This window comes from Mytilus galloprovincialis, chromosome 11 (genome assembly GCF_965363235.1).
Source record: "Mytilus galloprovincialis chromosome 11, xbMytGall1.hap1.1, whole genome shotgun sequence".
NCBI lineage: Eukaryota > Metazoa > Mollusca > Bivalvia > Mytilida > Mytilidae > Mytilus > Mytilus galloprovincialis.
Window position 1 is genome coordinate 69,183,962 of NC_134848.1, and position 25,670 is coordinate 69,209,631.

A 25,670-nucleotide genomic window follows, 5' to 3' on the forward strand; every position below is an offset into this window, starting at 1 on the left:
TGCAGTAATCAGTTTCCGGTCTTTTCTAACTCGTTTTATCTGGAAAATTTCCACCTTCTATAAATGAAAATTAAAACCTATAGATAGACAATGCGTGCTTTGAGATATATGAAACGTTTTAGCCTCATTGGTTTGTCAGTTTGTGCCGGCTGCTCGTTGAAATGGATGATACTTGACAGCCGAGTTTTAGCTTCTGTAACTGAGGTCAACAATGACAGCAGCAGTGAGACTATGCGTTTGAAACATGTACAGATCTTGTTTAGACACGGAGCACGAACTCCACTTCATTTGACTCCTGGTATAGAGCAGGTATTTATTAAATTTTTATTTCAGATCTTGTTTCAATTTTACATTGGAAATTTTTCAGGGTTTACTTTCGGGTGCCTATAAAGTGCGAAACGAAAATTATAGAAACGAAAAGAAACAAAACGAAACGAAAAGAAACTAAATCAACATAAAAGGAAACGAAAAGAAACGATACGAAATAGGAATAAAACTTTAATCAAATTGAATATTAGCCTTAAAATTGAGAACAAAACCTGTGAAATTCAGTGAAGCTGTGGTTTAGGAATGACTTAAACACAATATATACATGTATAATATTTGATTATGAACTCTATATGTTATACTAGACAGACACGATTAGGCACGGACCACACCATTTGACTTAATAAGGGGAAAGGGAGGGGGGTAGAAAAAATCTCCTGGCCCTGATTTAGGTAAAACAATTATCTGTCCAGCACTTGGATTAAAAAAAAATTAATCTTGCCCACATTTTTCCAATAAAAAAAAATGGAAATTCCCAAATAAATTTTCTACATTGAACAATGAAAACAAAAATATGTCCCACACAGCGCTCGAAACCCTCATGAAAAACCACAAAATAGCGGAGAAGCAGCAGATAACAATTTTCCGTACAACAAATTCCTATAAGCACCATGACTGAGACCACTCTTGAAAGCAGATATCATCTGTTTGATGACAAATTATTGTCTTCTTGGGAGAGGTAGCTAGGCGAAATAAAAAGAACGTTGGAACATACAAATCACGAAAGAAAGTTATCACCCTGGAAATGCAAAACTTTAGACTGAAGACGAACTTGATGTGAACCAAGGCACCAGCCACAGGGGTAATATATCCGATACTCCGAAAGGGCGAGTAGATCTTGATTCACAAGCTACATCCTTCGTTTTGCTCATGCAACTACAAATCTCATTTAGTACAATGACGTCAAATTTAATTAAAAGAACGACCATTGGAAGATATCCTTCGTCATCTGTTAAAAAGGCATCTCAAAACGTTCAAAGGAGAAGGTTCAGTAAGAACCCTTTTTGGCCCCAAAATATAGCAGTTTTACAAAATTGTTTAAATGTAAACTTTTAGTTATTTGTTGAAAGGTGTAATGCCTCTGCTACATAAATATGGGCTGTTTTTGGCAGTACAATGTACTTATATCGGGTACTTGCATCAATAAGTCATGCTAAATTACTGAATTCTTCACAATTTCAGCATTTTAGTTAAATTTTAGACGGTTTCCGTCTTAAATGAAATTGGCCTCATTCGCGTTCATTCTTGATATTGAAATGTAAGTTGTGTTTAATGTTAATACATAACATATTTATTATAAAGGTCGAGGATGAACACGGATGCGGCCACTTTCATTTTTGACAAAAACCATATGAAAAGTGACAGTTTTTTGGCATATTTGATAGATTTTTCATATTTTAGCTAGAATCGGAGCGTTTTTAATGAGTGAATCAGTTAAAATCTTCCACAAAAAATAATTGAATCAATTGAAATAGACATTTAACATGTTTAAGTTTTTGAAAAGTGTCCAAAATCTTTTGTCAGATGAACTTGAAATTTGAGGCCAAAACAGGCCCTTACCGGACCTACTCCTATAAATGAACTTCCTTTTTGTTATCTTATCAAGAGAAGAATGCAGCACTTGTAATTAAAGTGCTCAAAACAAATTTGGGATTCGATGACATCATAATTCTTAGAACTATGCCGCTTTAACATAATCAAATGATAATGTTGATCAGAAACCTCTAAATCTTGTCAATACTAATACTTTTATATATATTTTGAACATCAACAAGCTTCATCTTCTTTTCTTTTTCGTTTCGTTTTATGTTGATTTCATTCTGTTTCGTTTTGTTTTGTTTTGTTTCTTTTCGTTTTGTTTCTTTTCGTTTCGTTTCGTTTCGTTTCTTTTCGTTTCTATTAATTCGTTTTACACTTTCTAGGCACCCTTTACTTTCAGCAATGTTCAGTTTCACCTTTTGGGCCTCACCTTTTGTCTTTTCTCAGCAATACGACTGGGTACCGTATGATGACCATGCTAAAGCCTAAATGTATATCATGATTTTATTTATCTCTGTATTTTGACACTCAGTCACAACATTAGCTATTATTATTATGTGCTGTTGCAAGCGTTACAATTTATAAGAAATAAACTTTTCAGTAAAAATATATATACACCTCATCACTAATAGTCTATTTGAAAATCTGTCCTGCTTGACCTGAGAATCTGTCCGGTTTGAACTTTTGACGTCATACAACAATCCCTCTTCCATTGTGGTGTCAGATATTTTCTATTATGACGTCAACATTTTTCAGGAACTTTTTTATGTCTTGTAACATGTGTAATGGTGGATGGACTAATAGCAATAAGATGTGTCAGCATATGTCTAAATAGTTATCATGCATTCATGGTTATGACGTCTTGAAAGGCTATTTTATTTAATTTTTTTCTGTGACGCCTTCCTACGACGGTTGTAGAGCAGATACAATTTATTAAATAAACACTTTATGCCATGAACTGTTATTCAAAGGATTGCTGAGGTTGGAAGTATATGTATGTTTCATGGTACTATTGAATGCTGATAAAATGAGAATTGATAAGAATCTTTATTGGTTTGTATTTGTTTATGTCATGGTTGGTATGCTTATGCCTTTTCTGAGGTCTGATTTAATGAGAAGATCTTTAGGATAGATTGCTAAATGTTCGTGTTTAAATTTACAGAAAACCAGTCTTGTTTGTACATTTTATTTGAGCATATTTGAACCAACTTATCATAATGCATTATCTGACATAAAAAAAAATCTCACACATAGCACCATAGTATCATGCAACAGACTGACAGGAAAGTCATCATTTTTTAAAAGCCCTGCCCCAAATGTAGGAGTCTTTTAATTTTGTTTAAACTTTTTGTGAAATGTTTAAACAAATTTTAAGCGCAGTGGTGTGTTTACTTTTGTATATTTTTTTAAATGTAGACAATTATTATATTTAGATCATGTACACTGTAGATATTTCCTATTTTCTCAGAGAAACATTTTTTTCCCTATGTACCTAAACCTTAAACCAAATTCCTCTGTCTCTATACCAGTATACATGTATATGATTCCTGTTCTTCATTTGCTCTTACATTGTACACTACAATCTGTCAAACAAATTTTTTTCATTCTACTCAAACATTGTCAAAGATTATAAAACTGATATTTTACAGGCAACTTATCCAGCCAACATGTTGATACGTCCTGCACCACACACTATGGTCAATATGGAATTTTTCAACAAAGAGGGAATAGAACTGTTACCATCGTTACCGTCCAGATATGATCTTCATTATCAAAAAACTAAATTGAAGGTAATCATGTTAATCAGGTATTTTCTTCAAGAATTATTTTTAACATATAAACAAAAGTCTCATAGAAAATAACAAGAAAATCAGTTTATCTGTATATAATTTATTTTTGGATGTAACACGTCTTCTGATTGGCTGACGTTATTTTGTTATGAGCCCATAGACATAATTTAGTCATGTGACGTGACGTCATCAACGTTTTTTTTAATGGTTTTCTACTGTGTAATACATGTAATATTGAATTCAGAATTAAATTATAAGAAATGACAGTTATATTTTTTCTGTCTATTCGAAATAACATAAAAAATGTGGTGCACACTGTTAAATAACCCGCTACACGCGTTATTCAGTGTGCACGTACCACATTTTTTATGTTATTTCTTCATAGACAGAAAAAAAAATATTACAGTCATTCCTTAAATCACCATTGATCATGTACATGACGATAGACAGCTTTCACAGTAGTACACTAAAGACATTTGTTAAAGACCATTGAACATGCTTTTAAAAAGTGAAAAAACAAAGCTAAATTTATATTTAAACATGATAAAAGAGTGGTTTGATTGCCAATGAAGCAAAGAGACCAAATTATTAAATGACACAGAAATTAAGATATCAGTTTGTTACATTGTACTTGAATTTACAACATCACATCCTCAATCTTTTTTAGAAATTCATATCAGATATCATCATACAAGCAATACTAATTGTTTATTATGCATCACATAATGCCTGACTATGGGAAAACTCTGTCATCATTTTAATTGAGTTTTATTTTTTACAGGGTGGGTCTACCAGCGGACTGTTGACCACCTATGGCCAAGATCAGATGTATTTGTTAGGAAAAAGACTAAGAAAAGAATACATAGAGAACATACAATTTCTAGACTCGTTTGATCCAAACTTGGTAAAGTATGTTAGTTTGTTTATTTCATTTTTTTCTAGACCATTGTAGACTGAATATATATATGTAAATGTTTTTCAAGGGTGTCCTCTGATCGGTGAAAAAAACCCATATATTTTGCCATTATCTTTTTTTTAAATTGTTGTGATTGTGCCAATGTCATAATGTGACAATTATCCACTGGTAGAGACCAAAATAGGAAAATGTGTAATAATTATTGAATAACTAATGGAAGAATTCAAATAGAGAAACATCTTCAACGAGTGACTGAACAACACATTAATTCATGAATGTGCTTAGTGCATGAGTTAATTATCAGTGTTGTTCGGTCACAAGATGAATATTTTTCGACATTTGAATTCTGTAATTAGTTATTCTTTTTATTACATTTTTTGTGTACATTGGCAAATGGCTTTTTTTTAAGAAATTAATGTAAAACATGTACATGATGTAAGGAACTATATCTTTTTTCTACCCATTCACAATTTGTTTTGATCTGCCGTTATCGACGTCTTGACAATGCCTTTTGTAGTATGACGTCAGAGAGTGAATGTAATAATAGAATATATATGATAACTTGATAATCATGATAATGTCAGGGGTTGAAATTGTGCTGGTCCTGTGGTCCGAGATCAGTAGATTTTGTCGATAAAAATTACCTGCAAAATCAATTACATGGTCAATGATGGTACATGTACTTGGGGGACTTAGTTTTACAATTGATCAAGTTAATTACTCATTGCCCCCTGAATCTATTTTTAGAAAACTGCACTGTATTCCTGATAAGATTTTCAACAGCAGCATCTCTCTCCCTGAAGGAAAATGGCTGCCATAGATTGTAAATATAGGGTGTATTTAAAAAAATAATTAAAATTATTTATCAAATATATATAATTGTTGTGTTTTGTTTTTTGTTTCAATAATATGTTATATTTTATAAATAAAGTAAAATAAAAATTAATACATTCTTACTTTTATTTTTATTTCATTGTTTATTGCACTCTATCGTAGTTTTGTACTGTAAAAAATTTTTCATATATTTCTCCATTATTTCTTGTGAAATTCTCTGAAACAGCTCAGACAAAGAAACACATGACATCCATTACGTTTAATTTTAACATCTTTTCTCCCTTAGTTAGAAAAACATTGTTTGCAACGTCCCCTTTTCTCATTTTCACAAGGCCATTGTTTACGTTTCACAGATCGATGACTTTGTAGTAAAATTCCAATGTGTATTTTATGAATGAAAACTGTGCCACATGTTAAATCTCATTAATATTCATTAGAGAATCATGTGACTCTAAAGCCATGCTCCTACTAGGAACCAATCAGAAGAGGTTTAACAAAAATGGGACCCAACCTAAATGACGCTTATATGCGTCATTCGGGAAATACAAAATGGCGGATTCAGACGCACATATGCGTCACCAGGGAGAAAAACGAAAGTAAAAATGACGCATATCCGTGTCAACAGGGGCCAATGAGTTTTAATATCTCTAGTGAGTTAAATTAAAGCAATCTTTACCCTTCAATGCTTACAAGCACTTTGATTTAGCCATGGCTTTATCAGTTTATTTTTTTATCTATGAGTTTGAATGTCCATCTGGTATCATTCTCCTCTCTTTTGAGCTACATCTGTATTATTTCGTATAAAAAAAAAGATGTGGTATGATTGCCAATAAGACAACTGTCCACAAGAGACCAAAATGACACAGACATTAACAACTATAGGTCACTGTACAGCCTTCAACAATGAGCAAAGCCCATACCTCATAGTCAGCTATAAAAGGCCCCGACAAGACAATGTGAAACAATTCAAACGAGAAAACTAACTGCCTTATTTTTATAAAAAAAAATAAACGAAAAACAAATATGTAACACATAAACAAACGACAACCACTCTACACATATATGCAGGTGTACATATTTAAATCTATTGATAACAGACACCAGAGCAAGTTTTTACCATTTGTACACAGACACTTGTACATTACAAGAAAGATTTCTGTATTCACCTTTATCTTTACTTATACAGATTAAAAACAACTCATATGAAAAGAACAAAGGAATCATTACGATGTGTCCTGGCAGGATTTTTTGGTGCAGAAAATCTCAATAAGAATGGTAGGTTTTTTCTATAGATATAAGAAGATGTGGTATGAGTGCCAGTGAAACCCATCCAAGTCACAATTTGAAAAGTAAATCATTATAGGTCAAAGTAGGGCTCTCATCATAGCAGAGCCTTGGCTCACACTGAACAGCAAGCTATGAAGGGCCTCGTAAATGACTAGAGTTAAACAATTCAAACAGGAAAACCAACATTCTAATCTATATATTATTAGAAACTAGAAACAATTATGAATCACATCAAAAAATGACAACCACTTAACATCAGGTTCATGACTAATTGTCCAGATGAAACATTTTATACATCATAATGAACAGGTTTTGCAGTAGAAAAAGGAAAATTTAACCTCTTAAAAATATTTACTGTAAATTTGGTAATTATTGTGATGTTTTTATTATTGTGAAAAATCCGACAGGCAATGACAGGGTTATCATGGTTATAATTACAATAATTTAAACTTGCATTTTGAAATTTTTCATATGGATTTTTCTCAATATCTCAAAGATAAAATCGCATTGTAGTCAAAAATGACAAAATCACAATAATAAATATACGCAATAATTTGTGAATTGACAGGATATTGATGTTAAATGTTTCTCTTTATTTGCAGGTCCAGTGAGAGTTGAGAGTAACGATACCCAAGATGAATATCTGGTACCTTGTCCTAATATTTGTCCTGTGTTCCGACAGATCAATCATTCGGCTATGATCCATGGATCAGATATAGCAGAGTTCAATGAGGATAGAACACTATTGGAGGAAACATTAGGTAAGGGCTATTCCATTAAAAGGTATGTGGGAGGGTAGGGAGGGACTTTCAATATATCCTGTAAATATAGAGGGGAAAAATGTCCCTCTATAAAATTTTGAGTGACCTTTTCACTGTATAAACTTTATTTTTTAATTTCTAACAAAGGTATATTGATAATTCTGCACATTTTTTTATGCCACCGAGGGGGCACTAAGTTTTATCCTTGTAAGTTAGTCCGTACAAACAATTGTGCTGAAATTAGTTGTCATTCACTATTGTTAGTTTGCCTCAACCAATGTTATATCACTTTACAAATGGAATAAATGCTGATTTTTTTTGCTTCCATTCTCTTAAACAGGCTATTATTTGAACTTGGAATTATTTTTAATTATGGAATTTGCATAATTTCTTGTGCTGGAAATTTTTTAATAAATTCCATGTTTATTCTGTACTTTAATGTTCTGTGCTGCACACAACACTTTCTAAAACAAAGAAGATAGTACATTTTCATTAGAACGTACTATGCCACGCACAACACTATCTATACAAAATACATTGTATTGAAAGTGTTATGATCCGCTCAAAACATTATAATACATTTTTTTACCAAATAAACATCTGAACATGAAATTTATTAAAAAATTCCAGCACAAGAAATTATGCAAATTCCATGATTAAAATAATTCCAAGTTCAAATAATAGCCTGTTCTTACTAAACATGCTACAGTTTGCTTCAATCAAATGTGATGAAACTTATTCACAATGCTTATAACCACAAAACCCAGATCAAGTTCGATTAGGATGGCATCACTTTTACTTTTCCTTGAGTTATATCCCTTTATAACACTACAGGAAAGGGAGGGCATCATCTGTGTTACATGGTCACATTCTCCATCTACTGTGGATTTATCTATTTTTCATGGATATCAGTTTTCCTAGATTATTCAAAACCTGCATATATTTGGATATTTGATTTTGTGGTTTTGCCAATCTCTGTATACAAAGCATATTAAAAATATGTTAAAAATATGTTATTCCTAGATAAAATATGTTAAAAATATATTGAGAATATGTTATTCGTAGATCAATTGAATTCGTGGTTCACCCATGAGACCCACCAAAAATTGGTATCCAACAAATAATAATGAATCCACAGTATCATATAATGCCAATTTAACAAAGACTTATAGTAGTAATTCAATTGTGTTATTACTCTTCATGTTGACTTCTGGGGGAGGATAGGAGGGGTCCTGATCCCGAAATCCCGGGCTTAAAAACACCAGATCCCAAAATCCTGGGTTTAAAAACACGAAATTATGTCCCGAAATTAGAAAAAAAGAATTCCTGGATCGGGAAAGGGTCAATCCCGAAATCCCGAGCTTAATAACACCCGATCCTGGAGTCCCGATAAAGGTCCTATCCCCCCTCACTTCTCCTTCATGTACTATACTGTTAATGAAGAATTTTTCACAGGATGTTTTTCATTTGATCACCTAGGAGGTTCAGTTTAATTTTCAGAATTATAAAATATCTCAATAATTGCAATTTCATATACTCTGTCTTATCAAAAATGCAAATTTTTAAAAGTTCTATTTTCTGTTAATTTGCAGGTAAAAAGCATTTTTCAAAGAAAAGGGTACGGTTCATAGATTGTAGGGATGATCTTATAGCAAGAAAGGTAATTTTACACCACAGTCAATAAGACTTGATGAGTATCAAGCATTTTTTAACATATGCCATAATTTTTTATTTGGTACTTTATCATGTTTATTGACAATGCAAATTTGTGTATAAGATATTATTTTTCAAGAAAATAATTTACATATTAATCATGTTAATATTGTATTAACCATAAGAATTGAAGTATAACATTATTGAAACTTCTTGTAAATGATTCCAGAACACTTCACAATTGTTAGAATAAGTCAAAATCACACAAAAAACAATTTAGAAACTTGTGTATACATATAAATTATATATGTTTCACCGGAAGTTTAAATAGCACATGTAAAAGAAAATAATTTGGGTATTAGTGTACAGAAAATCCTTACTTAATAGATATCACTAGAATACCACTTTATCAATAACTAGATTTTCAAATATAGGGAGCTATGAATACAAATAATGAGCACTGTTTCACAGTATTTCTGGTTTTATTAATACCTATTTATTTTAAGACCCATGGCTTGCCGTTTCCAGAACGCATAACTCCAGAAATTATAGATATGGTGGACAAGAATGCTACAAAACTTCTCTTTTATGCCGTATGTGGACAACACGAGTAAGTTTCTATGCCTGGTATTACTATGTGGCCATGTGAAAGTCACTTTAAACATATAAATTTTCATATCCTTGTAAAAGAGAGGCGAACGATATCAAAGGGACATTCAAATTCATAGATCGTAAAATAAACTGACAACGCCATGTTTAAAAAAAAAAGGACAAACATACAAATAATAGTCCACAAGACGCAACATAGAAAACTAAAAACCATGCAGCACGAACCAAATTTTTAGATTGTACACACGATCATTCCAAATATGTATAGTCTAATATATAAATATGTTTTATTATTTTCAGAGCAGAAAGATTAGTAGCCACACGTTTATCAATAGGAAGATTAATTCAAGTATTCCTTGACAATATCCAAGATGTTGTAAAAGGAGAGAAGTAAGTCAAATTAATTACAGTCTAGATATATATGCTCTGTATAAGCCTCCTCTTTCAGGAGCACCACCATGAGATATGGTATAAAGCAGGACACTAAGCACACTGTAGTATTTCTTAACAAATCTGTTATGTTATCTGTCTGACTAGTCTACTCTTGAAGAGGGGTAGTATTCCTAAACTAATAATGACTTCATGGCTCAGCTAGCAAGCAAGCTAACCAAAGATATTACATTTACCTACACACTCAAGTTATTTGACTATAAGTTAATATTTACATTGTATCTACACATAGCAGGCCTAGGTATAGTAGCAAAGTTCTAAGACTTAGCACTTTCCCATATAAATTTAATCTCTTCAGAAATGTTGATGTAACTTGAGTGTCTCATGTTAACAAATTCTCAACACAAAAAGTTTATTTGTGTACAAAAAGGCATTTGGTACATATTTCAACATCTATCATATCAAGATTTGGGAATTTATTTAAAAAAGAACACAAAAATCTTACATACAATTGTTTGGACATATATTTCATATTAAGAATTTGCTTATAATTATATTTTGTCCCCTTTCAGCAAGGCTAAAATGCAGATGTACTCAGCACATGACTCTACTGTTCTTCCAGCAATGAGTGTGTTTGGTCTAGATGTGACCCAGTGGCCTCCCTTTGCAGCAGATTTAATACTGGAGCTATATGAAGATAATGATAAAAATCATTATGTACAAGTTAAATATCTAGGAAAGGTAAAATTAAAATCAAATTGAATTGAGCAATTGTTAAGGATCATAATCTGTTTTGAAAATACTCAAACATGATGAGGCTAAGAATTTTAGGAAGTTAGCAAATTGCAAGATAAATTGCTTGAAAAAGATACAGTTTGCTAGTTTTGAATTATGTGTGTCTAGTTCTTAATTGAGCTTCTTCAAAATACATTATTTGGTAATTGTGTATACTAGTGAGTTGTAAGTTTTTTGCTCACTGAATATTTACAAAGGGTTTTCCCTAAGGCAAATCAATAACTCCTGGTCTCAGGACAATCTGTCTGCACTGATCATTTTCAAAACTAATGAGTCTAAAGTGGCATCAAAGTTGTAAAATTTTGCATCAACTGAGCACAACATGCACTAATATAACCCCAAAAAAATAAAAAAATTAATGTCATTGCCATGCTTTATGTTTTCATTTATACTGAAATTATAAATTATATAGAATTTTTTTTTTATCTAATCAACGTACTAAAAATCTTTGTTTACCTGGTGGTCCTTGAAGAAAATCTGCTGGTCCTTCACTGTTATTTCTATTGCAAATTACCAAAGTTGTGTCGGCCCTTTGGAAAACCCAGACCTTCTGACAACCCCATTTCAAAAACTCTAAAATTGGAGAACGGAAATGGGGAATGTGTCCAAGAGACAACAACCCAACCATAGAACAGACAACAGCAGAAGGTCACCAACAGGTCTTCAATGCAGTGAGAAATCCCCTCACCCGGAGGCGTTCTTCAGCTGGCCCTTAAACAAATATATATACTAGTTCAGCATGTTCAGTGATTATAAACACCATACGAAACTCCAAATTGTATACAAGAAACTAAAATTAAAAATAATGCAAGACTAACAAAGGTAGAGGCTGTCTACTCACTGTTGGAATAGCCATGGTCATAGATGATTAGTCATGGTACTTGTCTGCCTTATTGAGGACTATTTGTTGAAGCAATAAAGATAGTATATTTACATTTTTATAAACATGAAAAATGCATCTGTCAAAATTAAATACCTCATTCATTCAGACTGCAGGATAGTTATAACACTTGCTTGATGATATTATTCAATTGTATTTTCTTTTTTATCAGCCACAAATTGTGAGAGGTTGTGATAAAGAGTTATGTCCCTTAGACAAGTTTTTAGAAGAAATATCACCATTTGCAATAAGTGAGGATGAGTTCCAGGAAGTTTGCCATTCTAATATCTTGGAAGTTATAGCCAAAGGTAAATTAGTGTAAAAATAATCTTCTTATTGAAGTAAAATTCAATGTCTAGATGAATTGAAATAGTTATCAAAGGTACCAGGATTATGATTTAATTCCATGAATAATCTTGGCACAAAAATGTCATTTCCAAAAATTTCAAGCACAAAGTTATGAGCTGTGATAATTTGGCTGTTATTTTTGAAAATTTATACCTTGCATTTATAACACTTTTATCCAAAAGCAGAGGCTTGCATGAATTATTTCCTAATTAGATTTAATTAGATTACGTATGGACTGATTGTTGAATTGTTGTTAAAATTTCAGCTTTGGCACAAAGAGGTAACTTGTGAACACCGGTTTTGTTTGTTTTTTTTGGTTGTTTTTCTCAAAATATGTGTCTGTTATTCAGTGGTTGGTTTTTTTTCAAATTTCACAAAGAATTGGTTATGATATTACTATTTATACAAAAAACTTCCTTTTATACGACCGCAAAAATTTTAATTTTTTGGTCGTATATTGCTATCACGTTGGCGTCGTCGTCGTCGTCATCCGAATACTTTTAGTTTTCGCACTCTAACTTTAGTAAAAGTGAATAGAAATCAATGAAATTTTAACACAAGGTTTATGACCACAAAAGGAAGGTTGGGATTGATTTTGGGAGTTTTGGTCCCAACATTTTAGGAATTAGGGGCCAAAAAGGGCCCAAATAAGCATTTTCTTGGTTTTCGCACTATAACTTTAGTTTAAGTAAATAGAAATCTATGAAATTTTGACACAAGGTTTATGACCACAAAAGGACAGTTGGGATTGATTTTGGGAGGTTTGGTTCCAACAGTTTAGGAATTAAGGGCCAAAAAAAAGCCCAAATAAGCATTATTCTTGGTTTTCGCACAATAACTTTAGTATAAGTAAATAGAAATCAATGAAATTTAAACACAAGGTTTATGACCACAAAAGGAAGGTTGGGATTGATTTTTGGAGTTGAGGTCACAACAGTTTATGAATTAGGGGCCAAAAAGGGGCCCAAATAAGCATTATTTTTGGTTTTTGCACCATAACTTTAGTATAAGTAAATAGAAATCTATGAAATTTAAACACAAGGTTTATGACCATAAAAGGAAGGTTGGGTTTGATTTTGGGAGTTTTGGTCCCAACAGTTTAGGAAAAAGGGGCCCAAAGGGTCCAAAATTGAACTTTGTGTGATTTCATCAAAAATTGAATAATTGGGGTTCTTTGATATGCCGAATCTAACTATGTATGTAGATTCTTAATTTTTGGTCCCGTTTTCAAATTGGTCTACATTAAGGTCCAAAGGGTCCAAAATTTAACTTAGTTTGATTTTAACAAAAATTGAATCCTTGGGGTTCTTTGATATGCTGAATTTAAAAATGTACTTAGATTTTTAATTATTGGCCTAGTTTTCAAGTTGGTCCAAATGGGGGTCCAAAATTAAACTTTGTTTGATTTCATAAAAATTGAATAAATGGGTTCTTTGATATGCCAAATCTAACTATGTATGTAGATTCTTAATTTTTGGTCCAGTTTTCAAATTGGTCTACATTAAGGTCCAAAGGGTCCAAAATTAAACTAAGTTTGATTTTAACAAAAAATAAATTCTTGGGCTTATTTGATATGCTTTATCTAAACATGTACTTTGATTTTTATGCCCCACCTACGATAGTAGAGGGGCATTATGTTTTCTGGTCTGTGCGTCCGTTCGTTCGTTCGTTCGTCCGTCCGTCTGTTCGTTCGTTCGTTCGTCCGTCTGTCCCGCTTCAGGTTAAAGTTTTTGGTCAAGGTAGTTTTTGATGAAGTTGAAGTCCAATCAACTTGTAACTTAGTACACATGTTCCTTATGATATGATCTTTCTAATTTTAAAGCCAAATTAAACTTTTGACCCCAATTTCACGGTCCACTGAACATAGAAAATGAAAGTGCATGTTTCAGGTTAAAGTTTTTGGTCAAGGTAGTTTTTGATAAAGTTGAAGTCCAATCAACTTGTAACTTAGTACACATGTTCCCTATGATATGATCTTTCTAATTTTAAAGCCAAATTAAACTTTTGACCCCAATTTCACGGTCCACTGAACATAGAAAATGAAAGTGCATGTTTCAGGTTAAAGTTTTTGGTCAAGGTAGTTTTTGATGAAGTTGAAGTCCAATCAACTTGAAACTTAGTACAAATGTTCCCTATGATATTATCTTTCTAATTTTAATGCCTAATTATATTTTTTATATAATTTCACGGTCCATTGAACATGGAAAATGATAGTGGGAGTGGGGCATCCGTGTACTTTGGACACATTCTTGTTGATTATGGGCCCAGTTTTCAAGTTGGTCCAAATCAGGATTCCATATCAAGTATTGTGCAATAGCAAAAAATTTTCAATTGCACAGTATTGCACAATAGCAAGAAATATCTGATTGCACAATATTGTGCAATAGCAATTAATTTTCAATTGGAGTTATCTTTCTTTGTATAGAATAGTAGTTGATAATATATGTTGGAAATTTGCCAGACATGACTATGATGTCATTTTCTATTTTTATTTGCCAATAACTTTATGTAAATAACTTCATTGGAAATTTGCCAATATAAAATGTTGCTGATGAAGCTTTTTTCCCTTATCTTATCTAAAATGTTTTTAGATAATGTATGTTGGACATTTGCCAGACATGACTATGATGTCATTTTCTATTTTTATTTGCCAATAACTTTATGTAAATAACTTCATTGGAAATTTGCCAATATAAAATGTTTCTGATGAAGTTTTTTTTATTGTTTTATACAATAAACAATTTATATTCACTTTTACTACCAACCAATCTTTACCATTCAGTGATAACAAGCACTTTATTTTACATTTTAATATTTTATGATGTATTTAAAAGAGTAGTTATTGTTGCAAACTCCATTAGAAATTTGAATTGATATCAGTTTTGGAAAAAGGGAAACAGGGATGTGAAAAAAAAATGGGGGGGGGGGGGGGGGGGTTAAATTTTTCTCATTTCAGATTTCATAAATAAAAAGAAAATTTCTTCAAACATTTTTTTGAGAGGATTAATATTCAACAGCATAGTGAATTGCTCAAAGGCAAAAAAAATTTTTTTAAGTTCATTAGACCACATTCATTTTGTATCAGAAACCTATGCTGTGTCAACTATTTAATTTTAGATTTAAATAAGTTTGAAGAAGAAATCTTTAATTGATTTGTAAAATTTTGACATTTGTTTTGTGTAAAAAAAACCATGTAATGTCAAAAATTTGATCACAATCCAAATTCAGAGCTGTATCACGCTTGAATGTTTTGTCCATACTTGCCCCAACTGTTCAGGGTTCGACCTCTGCGGTCGTATAAAGCTGCGCCCTGCGGAGCACCTGGTTGGACCCTGGAATTATAGATAATGAAGTTTCGACCCAAAAATCTGCATGATGTGTGTTTTAAACAGTTAAACATTAGTTTTAGTTAAAATTTCCATGATTTATAACATTTTTTAGCTTTGACTTTGGCTGCCATCCCCAATCCAGAACGTTTTTGACAATATCTCCAAATTTTCTGACTTATAAGCCTATAAATAAATTTGGTGTTTTTACTGTCTTCTGATTGGTTAAAATTATTAGTTTTATTTTCAATGTTGTCAATTTTGATGGCGACACGCCCACTCTGACGATGTGTATTCATACGCCAACATGTGTGTACGTTGTTATTGTTAATATAAATAATATAAAAAGTTCTTTGAGCCTTATTTGTTGATAGAAATTTATTTATAATGAATGGCAATAATTTATTTTGATTTTATTAAACCATCAAACTAATTTTTGACTCTTCACATTTTACATAATCCGCTTCGCGGATTATTCAATGTGAAGAGTCAAAAATTAGTTTTATGGTTCAATAAATTCAAAATAGAAAATAGCCATTCATTAAATAATGTAATACCATCTAAAGATTTGTTTTACTTAAGAATCAAGGTCATGTTTTGCCAAATGTGAACCTTGTTCCTTCTATGTATAGTCTTGTGTGCACACATACAAAACCATGAAGTCAGAAAACTAATATTATGAAGAAATAATATCTTGCCAGATAGTGCTTCCCTTAACCATTAGGTAAGCTAACTTGAGGGATACTAAGATTAAAGCTGTAAACTTAGTAAATTGTTACAGCAAATATACAATAAAGATATTATGTTGTAAAAAAAAAATCAGAAACTAACCAGAAAGCAAGTCTTTCTCAATCAATCCTTGAAAATAAAATAATCCACTGTACCTCAAATAGACATACAACAACAAATGACTCAACTAATATATATATCATGTATATACTCAAATTAAACCTTCCCTTCTACCCCTACATTTATTTAAATGGAATGTTGTTCCTACCACTACATTAATTTTAATGGGAAAATGTAAATTCACAAAAATACTGAACTCCGAGGAAAATTCTATCGTAAAGTCCTTAATCAAATGGCAAAATCAAATGACAAAACACATCAAACAAATGGACAACTGTCATATTCCTGACTTAGTACAGACATTTTTAAATGTAGAAAATGGTGGATTGAACCTGGTTTTATAGCATTAAACCTATCACTTTTATGACAGTCACATCAAATTCTGTTATATTTACAACGATGCGTGAACAAAACAGACATAATAAATTATATTCCTTACTTGTTGCAACATAAATTGGACATCATCACTGTGTATTGTTTATTTATAGAAATGTTAGAACAAGAAGTAGGAGAGATAGAAGATGAAGAAAGTAAAGAAAGATCTGACCTGGCTCCAGGTCTTTGATGAATGCTGGAACTCTAGACTTTACTATAGGACTTTAACTAACAGTGCTACTTTAGACTTTCATGAACAGTGCCACTTAAGGGGTTGCTGTCAGGACTTAAATGAATGGTGTTACTTTAGACTTGGCTTTAGGAATTTAATTAACAGTGCCACTTTATACTTTGATGAGCAGTGCCACTTAAGACTTTGATGATCAATGCCACTTTAGGGGTTGCCAACAGTACTTAAATGAATGGTGTTACTTCAGAGTATGCTCCAAATTTTGCTGAAAGATGTTACTTCAGTTATGCCTTCTTTGTTACAAATTATTTATGAATGACTCTCAACATTATATTTTTCTATGAATTAGTCATACATTTATAAAATTATTTAGAAATTTAATTGTAGAACAAAGACTTAATAATTTGAAACAGTATTTGTTCATATATAAGAAACATGGGACACATCTTTAATTGGTTACAATATTAATTTTTGGCATTCGCTTCTGTGAAGTTTATATATAATGAAATGATAATTAGTTATCCCTGATCTAATATCATGCAATTTTAGTGTGCAATTATTTAAAAGTTATGAATTATCTCCCTTTGTGTGACTTCTTGCTGTTTGTTTTTCTGTATTTTAGTCATTATTTTTAGAAATATTTTCTTGTGAAAATTCTGCTGAAGAAATAAAGACAATCATTCTTTAATATGTTCAATATGGCTTTTAAGATTTGTAAATCATTTGTAAATCATATTTGAAGTTTTAATTTAAACATACATGTGTATTGTACAGTTTGAAAGTACAATTTATCAAATTGGCAATCTCCACATATTTAACAGAATATCAACAGAGAATATTCACCCCAGTTGCCTCGTGGTAGAGTGTTCACTTTGAATGCAGGAGGCTGGGGGTTTGAACCCTGTCTTGGTCAAACCCAAGTCCTATTAATTTGTATCTGCACACAGCATGAGAGCAAAGACTGGTCTGCTTTGAGTCAAAATAATGTGTCTTGGTAGCTATAGGGTGATATGTCTTCCTACTTACTGTTACTTTATGAACTAGCACATATAAAATCCCTCTTAGTATGTCAGTATAGTCCAAAAATGTATGGTTATTAATCTGATGCAGACCAAGCGGTTTCTGCGCAAGAACTTTAGAAAGTTCAACCAATAGTTTTCACATTTTTAGCTCACCTGACCTGAAAGGTCAAGTGAGCTTTTCTCATCACTTGGCGTCCGTCGTCCTGCGTCCGTCGTCCGTCATCTGTAAACTTTTACAAAAATCTTCTCCTCTGAAACTACTGGTCCAAATTCTATCAAACTTGGCCACAATCATCCTTGGGATATCTAGTTTAAAAAATGTGTGGCGTGACCCATCAAACCAACCAAGATGGCCGCCATGGCTAAAAATAGAACATAGGGGTAAAATGCAGTTTTTGGCTTATAACTCAAAAACCAAAGCATTTAGAGCAAATCTGACATGGGGTAAAATTGTTTATCAGGTGAAGATCTATCTGCCCTGAAATTTTCAGATGAATCGGATAACCTGTTGTTGGGTTGCTGCCCCTGAAATGGTTATTTTAAGGAAATTTTGCAGTTTTTGGTTATCTTGAATACTATTATAGATAGAGATAAACTGTAAACAGCAATAATGTTCAGCAGAATAAGACCTACAAATAAGTCAACATGACCAAAATTGCCAGTCGACCCCTGAAGGAGTTATTGCCCTTTATAGTCAATTTTAACAACTTTTCATCATTTTTTGTAACTTTTCTAAAAATCTTCTTCTCTAAAACTACTTTGCCAAATTTAATCAAACTTGGCGACAATTATCATTGTGGTTTATAGTTTAAAAAATGTGACCGATGACCCAGCCTACCAAACAAAATGGCCGACATGGCTAAAATTAGAACATAGTGGTAAAATGCAGTTTTTGCTTTATATCTTTGAAACCAAGACATTTAGGGCAAATCTTTCAATATTTTAATGTCCATCAGAATAAGATATATCCCCTCTCACATTTTCAGTTGAATCGGACAACCTGTTGTTGGGTTGCTGCCCTTAAATTGGTTATTTTAAGAAAATTTTGCAGTTTTTGGTTATTATCTTGAATACTATTATAGATAGAGATAAACTGTAAACAGCAATAATGTTCAGCAAAGTAAGATCTACAAATAAGTCAGCATGATCAAAATTGTTAGAGGACCCCCTAAGGAGTTATTGCCCTTTAGAGTCAATATTAAACAACTTTTCCTCATTTTTGTAACTTGTATAAAAATCTTTTCTAAAACTACTTGGCCAAATTTAACCAAACTTGTCCACAATCATAATACTAGGGTATCTATTTTTAAAAAGAGTGTCTAATGACCCCGTCTACCAACAAAGATGGCCGACATCAGTAAACACATTAACAGGTGAGCGACACAGGCTCTTGAGAGCCTCTAGTTAACATTTTGGCATTGTTGACAAACTGGAGGTCATGTTTAATATTTCCTGTCATTTTTGGTACCGGTAGCTTCCTTTATGTGATGAGAATGTCTGTTAATACTCCAAATGAATCGATCAATTTCTTTTTTTTTCTACATTAGAATTTTTCTATAAGTTGTATAACAGAACAAAGTCCATATGAATTTGTTACAATATTTTTACATTTCTTTCTTTTAGTCAATTTAGGCAGAACATTTGGGTTTAATATTGTGTAATTTGGTGAAGAAAATTGGTCCTGTTAATGTAATTGACAATACATGTACCAGTTAAGTGTGTATTTCAGTTAAATTTGTATTATACAGTTTGTGTTTGCATACCCTATTCTCAGGACTGTTCCAAAATTTATCAGGTGTGGAGTTTAATTTGGATGCAATGAAACTAATTCAATATGGATGGTCACAATTTTCTTAAAAGTTTTAAGTAAAATGAAAAGTTGTATTTTATTGTTTGTATTTTTTAAAAAGCGCCTCCCTGGCTTTCCATACATATAACTTTGGAACGGCCCTTATATTTATTCCCCATACATAGCTTACATAAGTCCTCAAACTCCTAAGTGTAGTATAGTGTTAATTCAGAAATTAATGTGTGCATTTATTATTGCGATTTTGTCATTTTAGACTAAATTGCAATTCTTATTTTTGCAATATTGAGAAAAATCTGTGTAATTCATATAAAAAAAAATGTGAGTTTGAATTATTGCCATTATCACCCTGTTGCATTTTTCCCAATAATAAAAACTTTGCAATAATTACTGAATTTAGTTATGTATTTATATAGTCTTTCTAAATTTTGTCAATTATTTTTTTATTTCTTAAAAATTAAATTTTTACAAGCAATGGAAGTGGGTTGATGAGAGGCCGAATGATTCAGTTATTTAATATCACATTGTTAAATGTTATGTACTGTAAAATAGGTCTAAGGTTAGCCTTGTGGTTACAAAAAGCATGTGTAACCTCAAAGTCATGCACAAATTATGGTGAAGGCTTACTAAAACTATCCTCAGAATCAGTTGCAGTGTTTGAAAAGTACATTGTCCCAGTAGATAAATACAATAGATATTATTCTTTGTTAAGTTCATTTAAGAAACTTTCACCTTGAGAAAACAATCATTAATTAATTTGTGTGTACAAAAAAAATCCTTTGTAAAAATTTAAACAACAACTGATTTTGGTGAAATGTTTGATTGCCTTCGAGAGAGGGAGTGAGATTTCAAAATTCTAAAATATTCCTGCCAAATATTTATTTGCCTCATGACAGGAATCTCATTTGTGAGTCTCCTCATGGGGGTTCTGATTATGTGATTTCTTGACAAAGTATTTCATTATTTTCTGATAATTTTATAATCTAGGATTGTATTTTTGATTATCTGAATATCTTGTTTAAAAACATAATTAATGTACAATGTATATGTGATTTTATTGGCCAAAAAATTGTGATTACCTGCACATCCCCCATACAGGACCTCATTTGTGATTGTATCGCATCATAAGGTCTTTCCACTTTTCTGTGGAAAAGGTCAAGGTCATGATTAAAATTTTGATTTTGGCTTGTTATCTCTTATTTTCAGAAATCATATAAGATATCGACAAAATATTTTCACAAAATTGTTAGTTACGACATGTCGTAACACATAAATCTTAGTCGAAAGGATACATAGACATTTGACGTGAGTTTTCCCCCTTTTTATATCTAATATCATACATATGGTAATATAACTCATTAACAATATAAAGTAGAGGACTAGAGTCTTTTGATTTGAGGTCCTTGGTTTATAACCTTGAAATTCAGCTCAAGGTCATATGCTTAATTAATGCTCTAGATTTTGACCTTTGCTTTTACCTCATATGTACACATGATAAAGCCATGGGACTTTTTGCATTAGGTTGTAAGCAATGTGGCCTTTAAAAAGATAACCGGAAGTGACATTTGTCAACGGAAGTAGCTATTTTTTGTACTAAATCAATGTAAAAGTATATAGAACCATATACTTTTGGAATCAGTGGCAAGTAAACTATCAAACAATACTGAAAGTAAAAGATTATCTCCCTTTTTTATATATTTTTCTATATAGAAACCATATATTTTTGGAATCAGCGTAGAATAAGCCGTCATTTGATGCTGAAACTGACATTTAAAATCAAATTTTAATATTTTCATTTTTAGATAGATTCTTACTGGTGGAAAGACCTTGAATTGTTCTGTGAACAATTGGTTTTTAATTTCTTTATATATTTGTTACTGTAGAATATGAGGGTCAGGGTGGGATTTATAAAATAGAGAATACAGACCCCAAAAAATAAAGAATGGAGAATAATAGGCAAAATTTAAAAAGAATAGAGAATTGTAGACAAAATTTATTAAATAATATAGAAAATAGAGGAAACAGTATTATACCTCTGTTCAACACCGGTATCAGTATACTACTGTTTCCTTTATTAATTTAAAGAGAGTAGATCATTTGAATTAAAGCAATTTTCAAAAAGGCTCTCTAGACTCGGAATGGTCAATAATTTATGTTGAACATATACATGTATGTCAGAAATAAATGGACAAAGGTATAGATTGTTGGTAAAAGTACAAATACAACACTAAGTCTTCATGTATTGATGTTCCAATAGTCTTCACATAAATAAATTATTTTTCAGCTTTTCTTCTTTTCTTCTTAGAATGGTTTAGTACCCAGATTTGTTTTGTGTATGGAATTATTCACATGCGTTTTAGACAAAAATAAATTTTGAACAAATTCTGGCAAATTGTTTTTCATGCCCCACTTAGGAGCATTATGTTTTTTGGTCTGTGGGTCCATTCCTTTGTCTGTCTGTCCCACTTCAGGTTAAAGTTCTTTGGTCAAGTTGGTATTTGTTTGTTGAAGTTAAAGTTGAAGTCCAATCAACTTGAAACTTAGATCATATGTTCCATATGGTATATTCTTTCTTATTATGATGACAAATAAGAGTTTTGACTCCAATTTCACAGTCTATTGATCATAGAAAATGATAGTGCCCACTTCTGATTAAAGTTTTTTGTTAAGTTAGTATTTGATGAAGTTGAAGTCAAATCAACTTGAGACTTACATGTTCCCTATGATATGATCATTTTAAATTTAATTTAAAATTAGAGTGTTTACCCCTATTTCATAATCCACTGAACATAGAAATTGATAGTGCTAGCATGGAATCTGTGTACTTTTGACACATTCTTGTGAATGGGGGGTCCCCCTTTAGTGATCAATCTGTCTGTCCTTACGTCTGTCTGTAACAAATTTTGTCCCCTATTTATTTTTAGAACTAATATAATTGGACAATTTCCTAGCAGAAAGGTCATGTTAAAAAAACTTAGGATTCAGTTTATAACCCCAAGACCTATGGTAAAGATTGTGTCTGCTCTATATGTTGAGAACCCTTATGGTTTAAAAGTATATATATATACTAGGCATGTATATTAACCAATACCAGAGGGTGTGTCATAATGTATGTACAACTTTTAGGTCAAAGGTCAATATAAAAAAAAACTGGTTTAAGTTGACAACCCCATGTTCAATGGTAAAGATTGTGTCTGCTCTATTTTGAGAACCATTATGATTTCGAAATTTATACTTGACATGTATATTAATCAACACCAGAGGGTGTATCATAATGTATGTACAAATTCCTAGGTCAAAGGTCAAGATTAAAAACTTTCTTTCTAGTTGACAACCCCATGTCCTATGGTAAAGATACAAATTTTTCACCACACCTTATTCACAGAGATGGCTTCCATTTCAACTATGTCTAGTTTTCTCTGTTACTCTTATTTCAGGCACTTGTCATTGAAATAAATACTTAGTATATACTAAAGTGTGTGCACATCTCTAATTTGTTTGATATATGACCTTGACCTCATTTTCATGGTTCATTTGTCAATGTTAAGTGTTTGTGTTGGTCTCAGGTACTATAAGCAATAGGGCCATAATAATTGGTGTATAAAATGATTGTAAGGAGGGCATTACTGCCAATGAGAGAATTATCAGCCAAAGTTAAAATGAAGTGAAAGTAAACAGTCATTAGGATAAAAACCATACTGTAGTCAGCTATAAAAGGCTAAGACATTAACAAAATAGTGAAACAATTCATATAGAGAAAACTTAACCACAACATGATTTATGAAAAAAATATTACAGACAGGAAACAAAGACAACTGCTTAACTACAGGCTCCTTACTTGGGACAGGCATATACACAATGTTATGTATTTAGACACGTTTGAAGGCGCCAACAATCCCCTACCTGAGTCAGTGGTGTAGACCACAGCACGAGAACAAACTAAGAAAAACTAGATGGGAAACTGTAAAAAAGGCAACCACTCAATTACAGGCTCCTGACTTTACATCAATCCTTCTAACCTTTGACACTGGTTCAACAAAAAACCACAAACAAGCAATGACAATAGCTTAACTCATCAGATCGGTCCATAAGAGCTCAAATATATGGGATTCTTGCAAGGTCTACATGTCTCTCAGACAGGGTCAACTGATCTCTAACTAGTTTAAATTTATTGATCAGGGATCAAGGTTTAGATTTCGTGATAAAGTCAATTTTGCACTGAAAAGCATCCAATAATAAGCCAACAAAACTATAAGTTTATAAATTATTTCGTGCATTTATTATTGCGATAATGTCATTTTAGACTAAAATGCAATTTAGGAGATTTTATGCGATATTGAGAAAAATCCTGTATAAATCATATAAAAAAAACCTTCAAAATGACATTGGAATAATTTCTTAATTTAGAATATGGAAAGATTAAAATGTATACATGTCAGTCTGTCAAGGTTTACTTAAGGTTGGCCTCATTTTCTTGATATACTTGTCAATGTTAAGTTTTCATGATTACGTCGGTTTCTCAGATACTGTAAGCAGTAGGTAAACTATGTTAGTGTATATGGAATCATTGGAAAATAATCATGTATGTCTGGAATTGTTCATCTGACTGTGAACTCATTTTTATACGACCGCAAAAACATGTTTGCGTCGTATAATGCTATCATGTCGTATGTGTCGTCGTCCGAAGACGCATTTAGTTTCTGGACAATAAGTATAGTTTTAGTTAATGGATCTTTATGAAATTTTACCAGAAGGTTCAATACCACTAAAGGAAGGATGGGATTGATTTTGGGGTTAAGTTGAAGGAATAAGGAGCCAAAAAAGTGGGCCCAAAATAAGCATTTCTGTAGTTTTCGAACAATTACTTGTGTCTAAGTGTTTGAATCTCTCTGAAATTATACAACAAGTTTCCATACCATGAAGGGATGGTTAGTATTGACTTTGGGGGGTTATGGCTCAAAATGTTTGGGAATTAGGGGCACAAAAGGGGAAAAACTATGTTTTTATGGTCAATTGACAATTAAGACAATTTAAAAGCAGTGAAAGGGAGGTAACTCAAAAACATTAAACATATAATGTTTGGTATGTAGGGATTTACCTCCTTTGCACTACTTGTAAAATATATATAAAGAAATGTCAGGTTTTGGACTAATTGCCAAAAAAAGGGGGTGGTAGTAGTTTTTCAAATTTTTTTTTCCAAATTTTTGAAAAGTTTGAAGAAGAAATCTTTAATTGCACAATATTGCGCAATAGATTTGTAAGATCTTGAGATTTGTTTTGTATAAGAAACCCATAATCCAAATTCAGAGCTGTAATTTTAAATTTCCAGTCACGGGTTTTACATTATAATCCACTGTGGGTAATTAATTCATTACTGTTCAGAAAATTCGTTTGCAGACAGTTCCGTCTTCGTCGTTGTTATTTAAGTACCTGTACACACAGGCACTTGTTTCTATGCATGGGAAGGTCGACTATCCGTATATAAGCGACTATATACATGGATAGACTAATCGACCTTCCCATGGATAGATGTAAGTACCTATGTGTACACATCAACTTAATGCTGAATTTTATGGAAAAGGAACACAGTATTAAATTGTCCGTATTCAAATTGTGAAGGGTATTGAATTTTCAGCAGTGGATCAGTATAAAAATTGAATGAAGACTATACAGATGATCATGTTTAATAAGAGAAAAATGACCGTTAGACTTACATTGTTTTCTAGTGACCAATGATAAGCCGATACAAGCAAGTAATTACTGATGGTTTATTCCATATAGGAGATATCATCCCTGTATGGTGATTTTACCCAAATTTGTGTTTTTTGTGTGTGCAAAAATATTTAACAGGTAATAATATTAAAAATATATTTATTTTGTGTCTGAAAATTATGATGTGTCAAATATTTAATCCCAATCCAAATTCAGAGCTAGGTGTATTAAGTTTAAATGTACTGTGCACACTTAAAGTT

The 25,670-nt window shown here is 31.9% G+C and overlaps 1 protein-coding gene across 2 annotated transcripts; it reads left to right on the forward strand.

Moving 5' to 3' along the window:
- On the forward strand, positions 1-21,984 carry LOC143052698 (lysophosphatidic acid phosphatase type 6-like). 2 transcript variants are annotated; one of them, XM_076225785.1, is made up of 11 exons: positions 1-309; positions 3,516-3,656; positions 4,438-4,565; positions 6,593-6,681; positions 7,296-7,454; positions 9,047-9,114; positions 9,614-9,717; positions 10,017-10,106; positions 10,679-10,847; positions 11,954-12,089; positions 16,793-21,984. In XM_076225785.1, exons 1-11 carry the CDS (start codon positions 91-93, stop codon positions 16,867-16,869), a joined length of 1,380 nt encoding a protein of 459 aa, XP_076081900.1. In that variant the 5' UTR covers positions 1-90; the 3' UTR covers positions 16,870-21,984. The 2 variants fall into 2 exon arrangements, with proteins under 2 accessions (XP_076081900.1, XP_076081901.1); XM_076225786.1 differs by lacking the exons at positions 1-309; positions 3,516-3,656 and having other exon boundaries at positions 4,438-4,560.
- Positions 21,985-25,670: the final 3,686 nt, after the last annotated feature.